The sequence below is a fragment of the Mytilus galloprovincialis genome, chromosome 4 (assembly GCF_965363235.1).
Source record: "Mytilus galloprovincialis chromosome 4, xbMytGall1.hap1.1, whole genome shotgun sequence".
NCBI classification, from domain to species: domain Eukaryota; kingdom Metazoa; phylum Mollusca; class Bivalvia; order Mytilida; family Mytilidae; genus Mytilus; species Mytilus galloprovincialis.
Window position 1 is genome coordinate 19,331,998 of NC_134841.1, and position 15,879 is coordinate 19,347,876.

At 35.1% G+C, this 15,879-nt stretch overlaps 2 protein-coding genes across 6 annotated transcripts in view; one reads left to right on the plus strand and one right to left on the minus strand.

Moving 5' to 3' along the window:
• Positions 1-170: 170 nt before the first annotated feature.
• Positions 171-10,645, minus strand: LOC143071566 (N(4)-(beta-N-acetylglucosaminyl)-L-asparaginase-like). Of its 2 annotated transcripts, XM_076245950.1 has the most exons (8): positions 10,480-10,643; positions 6,428-6,566; positions 5,693-5,825; positions 5,401-5,476; positions 4,941-5,021; positions 4,642-4,733; positions 824-922; positions 171-540 (listed from the first exon to the last, which is right to left on the minus strand). In XM_076245950.1, exons 1-8 carry the CDS (start codon positions 10,622-10,624, stop codon positions 400-402), a joined length of 906 nt encoding a protein of 301 aa, XP_076102065.1. In that variant the 5' UTR covers positions 10,625-10,643; the 3' UTR covers positions 171-399. The 2 variants fall into 2 exon arrangements, with proteins under 2 accessions (XP_076102065.1, XP_076102066.1); XM_076245951.1 differs by lacking the exon at positions 824-922 and having other exon boundaries at positions 10,480-10,645.
• Positions 9,337-15,879, plus strand: part of LOC143071564 (peptidyl-glycine alpha-amidating monooxygenase A-like) — a 43,035-nt gene continuing 36,492 nt past the window's right edge. For 3 of the 4 annotated variants that reach the window (XM_076245942.1, XM_076245945.1, XM_076245944.1), the window contains exon 1: positions 10,641-10,749. The gene's annotated coding sequence lies outside the window, so the exon portion shown is untranslated. Of the gene's footprint in view, positions 9,442-10,640; positions 10,750-15,879 lie in introns of those variants that run through there. The other variant, XM_076245943.1, reaches the window with a different exon arrangement.

The window sequence follows — 15,879 nt, forward strand, 5'->3', positions numbered from 1 at the left end:
GTTGAGTTTGTTGTAAAAAAAAAAGGGGGGAGAGGGGGGGGGGTTTCACATATCGCACTGTATCTTAGAAACTTTATGATTATTGCATAAAACTTCACACACAAGACGAAAAGCGTATCATGCCCTCTTGGCGCAGCTGTTTGATATATATATTTTAATTGTCTTTCAACAACTGTACAATATTTTTTTATTAGTGAATAAGTTTTCCTATGTATTCTACATTTCTTATCTTTAACTGCAGTCTTAATGCCCTCTGTAACATTTTTGGAGTAAAACAATTGCTGATATGTATAAGTATATCATTGGTCCTAGACTCAACCAGTCTGTGGCAAAACTTGTCATGCAATCCAATGGTAACCTTTGACTGTGGTTGACTATTATGAATTATTTGTATCCTTATCATGTGATTATTTCTTGACATAAACAAACTGGTTCATCCATTCCACTTGTCCAAGCAACATAAGGAAATCCATTAAATGTCTTATCTTTTTCTAGAGGATCTTTCCAGCTTGGAACAGTAGTACCTGCACCATACTCACCCTGTAAAATCAGAAATAAAGTGGGGAATATTTCAAAAGAAATTCAAATTATGTCCAATATTTTTGGCATTAAAAGTAGCATAAAGGAGAAATGTAACAATTTTAATTATTTAAAGCAAGTCCAATATCAATGAGAATTCCAATAATTCTAGAATTTATATAATATATTTTTTGATGAATTTGTATTTATCTGATATTTAAACTTTTCAACAATCTAAAGTTTAACTTATGAATAATACTGTTGCATGGTTTATCTTATACATGTATTAAACTGATTTCAATACCTTCATGTTAACTGCTATTATAGAAATTTCAAAATAATCAGAGCATCGATTTCTCATATCGCTGATCACAATATTACATGCTTCTTTAGGTTTCTTTCCCTAAAATTATAAACAGTGTCAATTAATTTCAAATGTTTCCTTGTCTCCTGGGTTTTCATGCCATAAAGAATGCAATGTGACATCACAATTTCCATTGAAAAAGCATGAATAGTATAAAATCATATGACATAAGAAAACAAATGATATGACCATAAAATATGCACAAATTTAAAAAAAAAACCAGATTTATAAAAAAGGCTAATATTCTTTACAGATAATACCAGATTATTACATGGCATTTTTCATATCGCATGTATTATCAGCCCTAGGTTCAATATCAGCCCAAGAGCCACATGGCTTGAGGGCTGATAATACATGCAATATGAAAAATGACATGTTTTGATCTTTTTATCATATGCTTCAACAATGGAGGAAAATAACAGATCAATATATTGATCCTTTTACTGGTTGTCAACCACCTGTTTGAGTAACTGAACCACGTGGAATGCTGGACAGAACTTGAGAATAAAATCTCCATCACCACTACAACATGGTGCACCACCTACCTGTAAAAGTAACAGTACCACGTGGAATGATGGACAGAACTTTAAAATGAAATCTCCATCACCACTACCACAAACTGCACCGCCCACCTGTTTGAGTAAGGCAGCAACCATTTGATTTTCTGGGGGGGGGGGGGGCTATAGATTTTTTTCCCGGACAAATCTATTTTTTTGGCGACAAGTGGAAAACAATTTTTTTCTTTCCATTTTAGCATTACATATAGTGGCAGCTGAGGGTGAAATAAACACATTTTTTTTCTCAGACAAACAAATTATTTTTTTCTCCAAAATCTGGAAACAAACTTTTTTTCCCAAAAAAATCCATACCTACCTGTGTGAGTAACTGAACCACGTGGAATGCTGGACATAACTTGAGAATAAAATCACCATCACTACTACAACAAGCTGCACCATCTACATATTTAAGTAATTGAACCACGTGGAATGATGGACAGAACTTTAAAATGAAATCTCCATCACCACTACCACAAACTACCGCCCACCTGTTTGAGGAACTGTACCACGTGGTATATGCTCGACAGAACTTGAGAACAAAATCTCCATCACTACTACAACATGCTGCACCACCTACCTGTTTGAGTAACTGAACCACGTGGAATAATGGACAGAACTTAAGAAGAAATCGCTATCACCACTAAAACATTCTGCACCACCTACCTGTTTGAGTAACTGAACCACGTGTAATGCTGGACAGAACTTTAAAATGAAATCTCCATCACCAATACAACATGCTGCACCACCTACCTGTTTAAGTAACTGAACCACGTGGAATGCTGGACAGAACTTGAGAATAAAATCTCCATCACTACTACAACATGCTGCACCATCTACCTATTTAAGTAACAGTACCACGTGGAATGATGGACAGAACTTTAAAATGAAATCTCCATCACCACTACCACAAATTGCACCGCCCACCTGTTTGAGGAACTGTACCATGTGGTATATGCTCGACAGAACTTGAGAACAAAATCTCCATCACTACTACAACATGCTGCACCACCTACCTGTTTGAGTAACTGAACCACGTGTAATGCTAGACAGAACTTTAAAATGAAATCTCCATCACCACTTCAACATGCTGCACCACCTACCTGTCGAAGTTGAGTAACTGAACCACGTGGAATGCTGGACAGAACTTTAGAATGAAATCTCAATCACCAATACAACATGCTGCACCACCTACCTGTTTGAGTAACTGAACCACGTGGAATGCTGGACAGAACTTGAGAATAAAATCTCCATCACTACTACAACATGCTGCACCACCTACCTGTTTGAGTAACTGAACCACGTGGAATGCTGAACAGAACTTGAGAATAAAATCTCCATCACTACTACAACATGCTGCACCAGCTACCTGTTTAAGTAACAGTACCACGTGGAATGATGGACAGAACTTTAAAATGAAATCTCCATCACCACTACCACAAACTGCACCGCCCACCTGTTTGAGGAACTGAACCACATGGAATGCTGGACAGAACTTGAGAATAAAATCTCCATCACCACTACAACATGCTGCACCACCTACCTGTTTAAGTAACAGTATATCATGGAATGATGGACAGAAATTTAAAATGAAATCTCAATTATCACTACAACATGCTGCACCACCTACCTGCTTGAGTAACTGTACCACGTAGGATATGCTCGACAGAACTTGAGAACAAAATCTCCATCACTACTACAACATGCTGCACCACCTACCTGTTTGAGTAACTAAACCACGTGGAATGATGGACAGAACTAAAGAAGAAATCTCCATCACCACTAAAACATTCTGCACCACCTACCTGTTTGAGTAACTGAACCACGTGGAATGCTGGACAGAACTTTAAAATGAAATCTCCATCACCACTACAACATGCTGCACCACCTACCTGTCGAAGTTGAGTAACTGAACCACGTGGAATGCTGGACAGAACTTTAGAATGAAATCTCCATCACCAGTACAACATGCTGCACCACCTACCTGTTTGAGTAACTGAACCACGTGGAATGCTGGACAGAACTTGAGAATAAAATCTCCATCACTACTACAACATGCTGCACCACCTACCTGTTTGAGTAACTGAACCACGTGGAATGCTGAACAGAACTTGAGAATAAAATCTCCATCACTACTACAACATGCTGCACCAGCTACCTGTTTAAGTAACAGTACCACGTGGAATGATGGACAGAACTTTAAAATGAAATCTCCATCACCACTACCACAAACTGCACCGCCCACCTGTTAGGAACTGAACCACATGGAATGCTGGACAGAACTTGAGAATAAAATCTCCATTACCACTACAACATGCTGCACCACCTACCTGTTTAAGTAACAGTATATCATGAAATGATGGACAGAAATTTAAAATGAAATCTCAATTATCACTACAACATGCTGCACCACCTACCTGCTTGAGTTACTGTACCACGTAGGATATGCTCGACAGAACTTGAGAACAAAATCTCCATCACTACTACAACATGCTGCACCACCTACCTGTTTGAGTAACTGAACCACGTGGAATGCTGGACAGAACTTTAAAATGAAATCTCCATCACCACTACAACATGCTGCACCACCTACCTGTCGAAGTTGAGTAACTGAACCACGTGGAATGCTGGACAGAACTTTAGAATGAAATCTCCATCACCAGTACAACATGCTGCACCACCTACCTGTTTGAGTAACTGAACCACGTGGAATGCTGGACAGAACTTGAGAATAAAATCTCCATCACTACTACAACATGCTGCACCACCTACCTGTTTGAGTAACTGAACCACGTGGAATGCTGGACAGAACTTGAGAATAAAATCTCCATCACTACTACAACATGCTGCACCACCTACCTGTTTGAGTAACTGAACCACGTGGAATGCTGAACAGAACTTGAGAATAAAATCTCCATCACTACTACAACATGCTGCACCAGCTACCTGTTTAAGTAACAGTACCACGTGGAATGATGATCAGAACTTTGAAATGAAATCTCCATCACCACTACAACATCCTGCACTAACTACCTATTTAAGTAGCTGTACCACGTGGAATGGTGATCAGAACTTTAAAATGAAATCTCCATCACCACAACAACATGCTGCATCAACTACCTGTTCGAGTAACTGAACCACGTGGAATGGTGATCAGAACTTTAAAATGAAATCTCCATCACTACAACATGCTGCACCACCTACCTGTTTGAGTAACTGAACCACCTGGAATGCTGGACAGAACTTGAGAATAAAATCTCCATCACCACTACAACATGCTGCACCTCCAGAAACATCTGAAACCAGACAAACAAATTGAATTATAGGCCTTTTTAAATAGGACGTAAACAGTATTGAAATCTGAATTTGCAGATGCCGGAACACCTCTTATGAATTGTGAGTAATGTCAAGCCCGAGATTATCATTACATGTCAGATAAATACACCATACGTTCTTATATGTATTGAAATCAACCATTTTAAAGTTATATTGTCACGACTTACCAGCATACAAACCATTGCCTGGAAGTGCACTGTCTCCAACTCGACCAGGATGTTTATTTGGCATACCACTAGTTGATACACCTAAACAATTAAAAATGAAAAGTATGGTAGAGATCTTTATAAAAGACCAGCAGCAATGCAAAGGTAAGCAATGCAGTGAATCTGATGTCGACATTTCTGAACTACAGTATAAACTTCATACTACATTATATATAAAGGAACTTTTAGTGTACTATCGTTAACTTAAAACATGTATTATTTCATATAAATTTGATAATAAATCTTTGAAACGTTTCAAATTATGTCACATTTTGCTAAACGAAAAAAAAATATGTAAAATTTTACATCATAACTTATGCCTAATAAATCTGTGTCATAATTTTAATATGCCTGTATATATACTTTGAATGACGGTTGAAAAATGCAATCTTAACGTCAACATAAAACTAATGATACTAACCACAAGAAATGTCATCACCATCCAAAACAATCAGCCCTAGTGTATCATGACATTGGAATGGCAGTTCTCCATTAGTCTAAAAGTGATATTCTCTTATAGTCCGGGTTCAAGTGGTAAATTAGAAAAGTAAAAGTGAAGAATAAAACAAAAACAAATTTCAAACACATTTCAGTTTAAAATTATTAAAAAAACAAACATGTTTATTGAATGACCTTTAATAAGACTGACGGTGCTCCAATTTTTTTTCCAACTTAGTTAAAATCTAAGAAATAGTACCAAAAAATATATTTACATCTTTACTGGCAAGCTCAGGATTAAACGTAAATCCTTCTTTTTCTGCAAATATTCTCGCCCCATCTGCTGTCAACATACTGTGAGTACAACGTTCCATAACACTTCTAGCCACAGAGATTGGTTTTGAAAATCTAAATAAAAAAGAAACTATAGACCAGGAGGTCCCTGATTTCCACTTCCCTACTATGCCATTTTCCGCAGGCGGAAATTTCAGTCAAAAGAATTTAAATTCAAGATATGAATTATCAAGCTCTTCTATCTTTAGAAATATGAAGATTTATACAAAACGCTAATTAATGATGATTCACCACACTATATATATCACCCAGATGTAATAAAATTCGCTGGACCCATGAAGGGAGAAATTTATTACAGATATTTTTGTCCCCAGGATATTGTGAATCCAGAAAAAATACCACTATTTCAAGCCCCTCGCAATAAATAAAAATAGGATGCACAACTACAACATACTGAAGGTTGATAGAAGATAATCCAAGAGGATGAGAGAGTCTTACAGATAATATATACTTCAAATTATTTTTACTTAAGGAAACGTGCAGAAGATGTACAATTACATTTAAAAGTGTCAGATATTGGTTATATATACAAGATTAGGTTGTAGATGTGTTTGGTTCAATGGACACGCAAAGAGATATATTGCAAAATATCGTAGAATATTGATTAGATATGGAAGTCTACTGTTCGTATAATATAAAAAAAAACCTCAACCGACCCTTTAAGTGCAGTTACAGCTCCAAATTGCAAATGTCGTCCATTCATTACAGCGGCGTCCATTTCCAAAAATCCATGTGAATTTCTCGGTCCGCCAACGCCAACAATACAGGGACCGTACTTCATGTTTTCTTCAATGCCTATTTAAATAAGGAAAAGTGTTCACGAAAGTCTAATTAAAACCCCCTTCTCCAACAAACACACACACCCATGTATCACTGTATGTCATATCTCAAAACGGAAAAAAGGGATTCCCAGCAATCACGATACGATGTGGTGACTTGCAGGTATATCAGACCACCAAATAATCCATATCTATTCAACTAAATTTTGCAATATTCACAGCTTTCATAAAAAATTACCGGAAGTTTAACTTTATAAAAAACAGATATATCTCAGCTGGCACTGGTTTCTATCCATAGGAAGGTCGACTATCCATAGCTTCTATTACAATATGGATAGTCGACTTTCCCATGGATAGAAACAAGTGCCCGCTGTGAGGTATATCTTGAATTGCATGTATATACCAATTTCCAACCTATGTTTAAAGTCTTGTAAGAAAGAACTGTGTTTCGGAAGACAAGAACTACTAACAATAGCCCCTGGTTTTCTCAGTGGAAATAAAAAAATGTCGGAGTAGGGCTTCTTTTACATACATTCTAAATTCGAGTGAATTGGTGGTCTGACACCTACAAAGATACGCTTATTTTGATGTTATTTTCATATATTGTTCACTAGAATTGTTGATCCCTGAAAACAATTGTCGACTACCTTAATGTATTTACTGCCAATATACTTTTTTCGGTAATGTTATTTACATGAACCCTGTATGAAGACATAGGAAGATAAGGTATGAGTGGCATTGAGACAACTATCCACCCATGTTACAATTTGCAAAAGTAAACCATTATAGGTCAAATTACGGTCTTCAAAACGGTGCTTTGGCTCACATCGAATAATCTATATAAAGAGGATGTATGTATCCAGTTTTTTTTTTAACTCAGTCTACTAAACCAATAGAAATGTTACTATGTAGACGTAGGAAGATGTAGTAAGAGTGGCAATGAGAAAACTATCCATATATGTCACAATTTGCAAAAGTAAACCATTATAGGTATACCAAAGTATGGTCTTCAAAACGGTGCTCCGACACCGAATAATCTATATAAAAAGGATGCATGTATCCACTGTTTTTTTAATTCATAGTCTACTAAACCGATAGAAAATCAATGTTAATGGTTTTGTTTTCGATATGGAATTGTAGTTCTGTGTTCTCCAACTGTATGGAAAACATCTTTAAAAAAGGCGATCATATTTACATTGTATGAATCTTGTACCATAAAAATGAAATTACACACAAAAACAGTACTTATTTAAAAATTATTCACTTTTCTCAAATTGTTTACAGACTTGCTAGTTGAGCAAATTATAATTGCTATGATTTTCCCGTTATGTCTGAATCAGGAACTGGTTGCACGGTTCCTCTTTTTCTCATAAATTTTGTTCTTGCGGTTATTTTTTAAAATTCAATTTTCTTATTTTTCTTTATTTTATGAGTTCTTGTTTTTATTCATATAATCTTACAAAAAAATATCCAGTTTTTGAGTGCTGGTCCTCTACTGGAAAATAATACCAGAAAAGGGGGCAGCAGATATAAATTAAGAGATCGATAAAAAGGAGGGAGTTCCATGACCCAAACGCTTCTAGTTAAATGTTTCAACAATGTATGACTTTGAAAAAATAGAACATTTTATTGTCTTAATTTCATTGACCGACAGGTAAAATTGCTTTTTCTAAAGAAACTAAGGAACAAATATTGCCAATTAGTAAACACAGTCTGTTTTAACGGTCAACATAGGCGGTAGGAAATCAGTATCTCGGCATTATTTCATGTTCATTTACCCTATATACGATTAAAAGTTGACATGCACTTTTTTGTCGAATAGGAAAATTCTAAATAAGACGATAATTTGTTTCCTTTTACAATTAAGGGCCCCGAAGGACTAAAAACCTGAAATGACAATAACATTAAGGATTACTAAATAAATCATATTCAATAAAATATGATATACATGCACATATATGGGGGTTGTAATCTTTTCATTACATATTTTAATAAATGGCTCGCCGCTTTTGGTTTTAGAAATAAACTCATCATAGATACCAGAACTGAATTTTTGTATTTGCACCGGACGCGAGTTTCGTCTACAAAAGACTCACTAGTGACGCTCGAATCTAAAAAAGGTAAATAGGCCAAATAAAGTACAAAGGTGAAAAGCACTGAAGTCTAGTATTGAAAAGTATTGCCAAATACAGTGGCGGATCCAGCCATTTTAAAAAGGGGGTTTCCCAACCCAGAGTAAAAAAAAGGGGGGGTTCCAACTATATGCTCCCATTCAAATGCATTGATCGGCCAAAAAAAGGGGGGTTCCAACCGCCGGAACCCCCCCCCCCCCCTGGATCCGCCACTGAAATACATTATAATTATTGCATTTTAAAACTTTTATAAAAACTAGATATAAAACTAAGAAGATGCGGCAGAACTATGATTGCCACTGAGATATATATACCAATCAGAGACCAAACTGGCAAATGATCGACATACAGATGTCTTCAATAATTTTTCTTTCGGGTAAAATTAAGTCCTTTACAAATTTGGATTAAAAACCTCCAAGACCGCGCCGGATTATCAGGTTGAAGTAAACAAATGTCCTTGTCCCTTGTTGTCTCCGTTACATAAATAGGTTGTTTACATGTTCACATCGTGAATGGGTAACAGGTACTCGACAGGCAAACATTTAGCTCCGAGGTGTTTATATGTCCCGAATGTCTTCCTGGATCTGGCATTTCATACCACACACTTTATACTAATAGAAGGAAGCTAATTTAATGACACTTAAACAGTTATTTATTTAAATTTCTAAATCGTGTTTTTGTTACTTATGGGAAATGTCAAGTGTTTGTGAATATTTTAATCATGGAATAATCTGAAACAAAAATAGTGTAATAAACACAGTAAGTAGAAAACAATAACAATACACTATAAAATACTCCAAACCATCACTAAAACCCAAGTATTTTAAAACGGCTCCGTGTTTTCAATAGCAAAGCTACATCGTTCTTTGAACCGATTCATAATTATGATATTCTTGCAGTGACAGATCCAGACTCATAAAACCATGTTTACCGTAATATTTTCTGCTTAGGATTTTGTTTACGACAGTTTTCTGTAATAAAGTATTTAACTATATGAACTAGAAAGGAAATATTATCTCAAATACTAGTATTTTTATTATAATAAACTGTTTTGATACAATCTACGGTACTTATTTATATTAGATACATCAATACACGTTTATTTCATTTTTGGTTTATATCAATCTTGAGCGGCGGATGACTAATTTTATATTATCATATGCGTCTCTGATCTGATCAATTATAATCTGGGACTGTTTTACCATAGATGTAATGGGTATTACATCTAGATGTAATACATCTATGGTTATACTAATAGCAGTCCCAGTAATAATACAGTAAAATAAAAACAGAACTTGATTTATTATTTACATCATACTGAAATTATGTCTTACCGGCAATAAACTAAATCATAACTATATATACCAATAAACGGCAATGATAAGCTTTTCAATTTTAAAGTTCACTAGTCTTAAGATTTTTTAGATGAAAATAATCACATCAGAGACATATAATACATATACATGTATTATACATGTATTATATGTCTCTGATTACATGTAAAGTAACTGCAGAGGAAATATATAATATATATATATATATATATATTTTTTTTTAAATCGGAAATAATATACATGAATTAATTATTCAATCAATCAATCACCCACCGTGACACAATCAATCAATCATTTAATTAACCAACCAATCAATCAATCAACAGCGTATCTAAAAAGATTACCGTTAGCATAATATATTCAAGTACTAAGCTTCATGAAAAGAAAGTAAGACACTGAGTTTTGAAGAGCTTTATTGGGTGTTAAAAAATTAAAAACTTGAAAAAGTATATAACAAACTCACTGTTAATCCCCTTTTCTATTGAATCAATCGACGACTGACTTGATAAAAGTGCATCCCTAGCTGTAGTTACCGCTTCTTTTGAAAAACTCCAAGTTCCTAATATTACTTTGTTCATTTCGTTTGTCAAGTGATCGCGAAGGAACATTGAATTACTTCCCCTACAGGAAGTAGTATTGACCAGAATGTTTACAGATACAGAATTATTTCAGGAATGCTTACAAAGGGTGTTTTACATTGTATGAGCCCTTTCAATCTAATTATGTTTTACATGTAAGTTATTTGAATCACGAATTTAATGTTCTTTTTCTAAATAATTAAAACAGCGCTGTAGAGAACTCAAATCATAGTGTCATATGGTTACGTGGCCTGTGCACAGTTTGTGTAGACTCCCCTGACCAGTGCTCGATAACACGATACAGAAATGATTTTTTCAATAAAAATAAAACACTTTTGAATTTAAATATTTTTTGTTTTTATACCTTAAAAGGGGCTTTACAGGAAATGTACATTTCGCATTATATAAATCGTAACTTAACTGGAAATTAATAGCAGACAGATGAATCAACAGTGGTGAATCGAAGTTGAAAAGATCGCTCTTGGAATCCAGTTTAAAAAAAACTTTAAATAAATATTTAGTAGTTTGAAATAACATGGATCTATTATAAATTCATTTACTATTCAAATGATGTGATTCCCACAGTAATATTCAATTCAGGGCGTTTGTATCATCATGTTTTGTCCCCCTGGAGCCCCTTCATATTTTCACTTGACCTCTGCCATTTTTATGTAAACAATATATTTTTGGGATATGATTGCTTTCAAGCAATCTGTAGACTTTTACTGTTGACTCAGGGCTGCATTCCCTCACGTCAGCCGTTTTATTCTAAACATTCAGCAACATCTCAGATTCTTATGATTGTCTTTCTTTAAAGGGTAAAAACTAGCAAAAGGATTGAACATAAACAACTTTCCTGTAATGTTCTTCTCATAATCTTCATGTTTGATATTTCCCTTGACCTATAAGTGTGTTTTTAACAACACGGAAAATAAGAATTAAGCAGTATTTATATTTAGTGTTTTTATAAATTTAGAAACACGTCAGAGGGAATTCCCCAGTTTTGATAAATGCGAGAGTTCTCTGGATTCCGATAATTCTATTTCTGTCATACAAGAACTGAAGTGGAGTTTTTCCATATGTTACCATTATGAAACTGATATTTGATACTGTACTCTCATAAAGAAATGGAGAACCATTCATCATATCATTTAATAAACATTCTTGTTCCGTATCGCAAATCGCGGGTTTGTTTATGTATTAATGCGCATGTGTATAGTTTTCTTGATTTCAAGGGATATCAGATTGAGTGGTTGCTCTAGATTCCCCGCTTCATTGATTAATTTGAAACTCGTGGGATTCTTTCTATGTCTGTCTGCTATTGAGAGTTATTGTTGTTGCATAATTTTAAATCATATTCATCATTTAAATTAAAATAAATGTAGTCCACATCGTAAAGGTTTATCTATAACACTCCGAAATGGAGTCTTCCATATTATCGTTGTGAGTTGTCTCCCTACCGGAAGTATTTTCCGTCAAAATCGAAATACAATACGACTCGTGCGTCAAGCATCAAGAAAAATTAACTCGTTAGATGTTGATAAAAGTGGTATTATATTAAGCCCGATCTCAATTTAAACAGAGGAGTGTGTACAGAAAGGAGTTATGCCCACTGACCCAAAGGAAATTAATATCTAAAGAGTTAGAAATGGGGTTCCTCCTAGAATTAACGGTGATAAGATACGAAGTGAAATACCTTCTCTCACTCTCAGTGACTGCTGTGAAAAGTAAACTTGAGAGTGATAGTACAAAAATAAAACACAATAAGTACATTGCTTATACACTTGTATCCGGGATTGGCTTTTTTTTAAAGTTGTGTTACTATTCAGATTATTACATTTTGCATGTGCAGTTGAATTACTTTTGAAAATAATACTATCCAGCTGTACCAGGGCTGCCAAAAATGCGTGAGACTCATTTTCGGCAGCCATGCTTTTTACAGCAGTATCCTTGGATCTATTTTTTTTCTCTTTGATCTTTTCAATGTTGGCCAAATCTCATGCATTTGCTTAAAGAAAAGTTTGCAGAACTGCTATACATGTGTCAATGAAAACTATGGCAATCATATCCCTCAGAGCATTCTGCTCTTTGATTGGTAAACTTGCTTGTTCCTTCATGTATATTCCGGTTTGGGTATTTCATATGTCACTGATGAGCCATGGTACTGCAATGTTTGTGTGCAGTTTGAGGAATAATGAACTGTGAACATTTTTTACGGAAAAAAATAGTTTTCCAAACAATACACATTTAGATCAAATTTAGAATCTCTGAATTTCTGTGAATATATTACCATTCCAGTAAAATTTAACTGCCAATTATCAGTAAAATGTTCATTTTTGTCGAGCCTGCAACTTTTGTTGCAGAAAGCTCGACATAGGGATAGTGATCCAGCGGCGGCGTTAGCTAACTTTTTAAAAGCTTTATATTTTAGAGGGTGGAAGATCTGGATGCTTCATACTTTGTATATAGATGCCTCATGTTACGAAGTTTCCGTCAGTCACATGTCAAATGTCCTTGACCTCATTTTCATGGTTCAGTGACCACTTGAAAAAAAAGTTCAGATTTTTTGTAATGTTGAATTCTCTCTTATCATAAGTAATAGGATAATTATATTTGGTATATGCGTACCTTGCAAGGTCCTCATGTCCGTCAGACAGTTTTCACTTGACCTCGACCTCATTTCATGGATCAGTGAACAAGGTTAAGTTTTGGTGGTCAAGTCCATATCTCAGATACTATAAGCAATAGGTCTAGTATATTCGGTGTATGGAAGGACTGTAAGGTGTACATGTCCAACTGGTAGATGTCATCTGACCTTGACCTCATTTTCATGGTTCAGTGGTTATAGTTAAGTTTTTGTGTTTTGGTCTGTTTTTCTCATACTTTATGCAATAGATCTACTATATTTGTTGTATGGAATGATTGTAAGATGTACATGTCTAGCAGGCAGATGTCATCTGACCTTGAGCTCATTTTCATGGTTGAGTGGTCAAAGTTAAGTTTTTGAGTTTTGGTCTTTTTATCTAATACTATATGCCATAGGTCAACTATATTTGGTGTATGGAAATATTTTATGATCTATATGTCAGTCCCGCAGGTTTTATTTGACCTCGACCTCATTTTCACGGTTCATTGCTCAGTGTTAAGTTTTTGTGTTTTGGTCTATTTTTCTTAAACTACGGTATAAGTAATAGGTCAACTATATTTGTTGTATGGAAGCATTGTTAGCTGTACATGTCTGCCTGGCATGGTTCATCTGACCTTGACCTCATTTTCATGGTTCATTGGTCTTTGTTTAGTTATCTTGGTTAATGCTAAGTTTATGTGACAGTTTTTAATAAAGTTTTATACTTAGGACTATCAACATAATATCAATAATTAGTAAAGAAGGCGAGACATTTCAGCATGTGCACTCTTGTATCAAATAGACATCATAGTTCTTATTTTATTTTTATTCTGAAGTTTTTATAACATTATCAAGAACTGGTCAAGTTGTAATCAATTTTGAAATATTTTTAGCATGTGAATCAAGCATGCCCACGGTGACCTCATAGTAGGAATTAAACAACACATCAGGTCCTTTTATTTCAAAAAAGGTCCACTTTAATTTGATTAAACAAAAGGTCATGAATTAGTTTGCACAATTTAATTATGTCGGTAATCAGTAAAAACCAGTGTTAAATTATCGAGCACTGGCCAGGAGAGTTTACTAGGATCTTGGGTACAAGTCAAATTGGCACCTGATTAAATCGGCACTAGGTCAAGTCGACATCTATTTAAAGTTAATTCAGCATCATAAAATATTTGATATAATCTGGAAACAGTCATATATACGTTCCTGATATATTAACAGGTTGGGAACAAACCCCCTGTATGGTGATTATACCTGTATAGAGGGATAATCCTTCTTTAGACATGTTAGAGGGATACAATTATAGAGGGGTATTTTTGTTTGCACTGGATTTAAAGCAAATTAGGGCAGAATGGCATTCTCTAGTTATATTGGCTATAATCTCGAGCATTATATGCATCAACATATGCACTTTACTAAAAATTGCAGTTTTCTGCTAAAGTGACAAAACTTGCAATCTATTGTATACCTATCTATACACCTGATCATCAACAAAAGGAATAGTTGACCTGTAAATTTCATGTTAAATTTAACAATAGAAATTCTGTTCAGTGAGGCAAAAGTGAGTAGAATTTACCTGATCATCACAGCTTTCAATCATGGTGAACAATAGATTTTATATTTAGTCAGATAAGCAGCAAATTGGGTTTGTGAATATTAAAATAAATTCATCAATTGGTGCATCAACGGTTCCAGGTTACTGCCATAATAAGTAGAGAATGCCATTCTGCCCTATTTTGATTTAAATCCTGTCTAAACAAAAATACCCCTCTATAGAGGGATAATTTTATCCCTCTATACAGGTATAATCACCATATAGAGGGGTTGTTCCCAACCTAATTAATATATATAAAAACAAGGATTTGTATAAACTTAGTCTTACTTACTGATTATATAGTATACTTTTTATCGCACCACAGGTAAATTGTAACGTTGTGATTGGTTAAACGTTGTCACATGGTGACCCTCTATGAGAGCGTAGGGGGTTAGTAAATTTCATAGGGGTTCATGACGTGTTTATGGTGACGTCATCTATTAATGTTGTTGTGTTTCATTGTCTATTTTTCAACAAAACGCAGCATAGAAAGTCCAGCGTGCAATAAATTCATTATACGGTTAACTATTGATCCTTTACAAACCATAGAGGGTGAATAAGATTCATAGGGATTTGGCCTCCGGCCTCACCCCCTATGAATTTTACTAACCCTCTATGGATCTGTAGAGGGTTGACCAGTGGCGAACCATATAACTTATAATAGTAATAACTTAGTCTTACTTTCTGATTTGTATATAATATACTTGGTGCTGATTTGACAAGGTGCCGACACTTTTAAGTTACAATTAAACCTCAATTTTGAAACTATTGTTTTTAATTGGGGAAAGACAGCTTCAAGCCATCAATCCCCTATGGGGTTGACCAGAGTGACATTCCCTCACATCATTCATTTTGTTTTTATAGTGTGGAAAACCCCCCAACAAATCTGGTCTGTTCATCTGTTTGTCCATCCAGTCATCTGTTCGTCGGTTTGTGCCCCTTTTTTCCCTGTGATACGGTCCAGGGGCGGATCCAGCCATTTTAAAAAGGGGGGGGGTCCCAACACAGGACAAAGGGGGGATTCCAACTATATGTCCCCATTCAAATGCATTGATCGGC

What these genes read in the sequence shown, in the direction of transcription:
- LOC143071566 (XM_076245950.1), bottom strand. Translation starts at nt 10,624, where the DNA reads ATGTTCCTTCGCGATCACTTGACAAACGAAATGAACAAAGTAATATTA. An exon ending in AATAGAAAAGGGGATTAACA is followed by an intron (nt 6,567 to 10,479) that starts GTGAGTTTGTTA and finishes TTATTTAAATAG; the next exon opens with GCATTGAAGAAAACATGAAG. An exon ending in AGGCAATGGTTTGTATGCTG is followed by an intron (nt 4,734 to 4,940) that starts GTAAGTCGTGAC and finishes GTCTGGTTTCAG; the next exon opens with ATGTTTCTGGAGGTGCAGCA.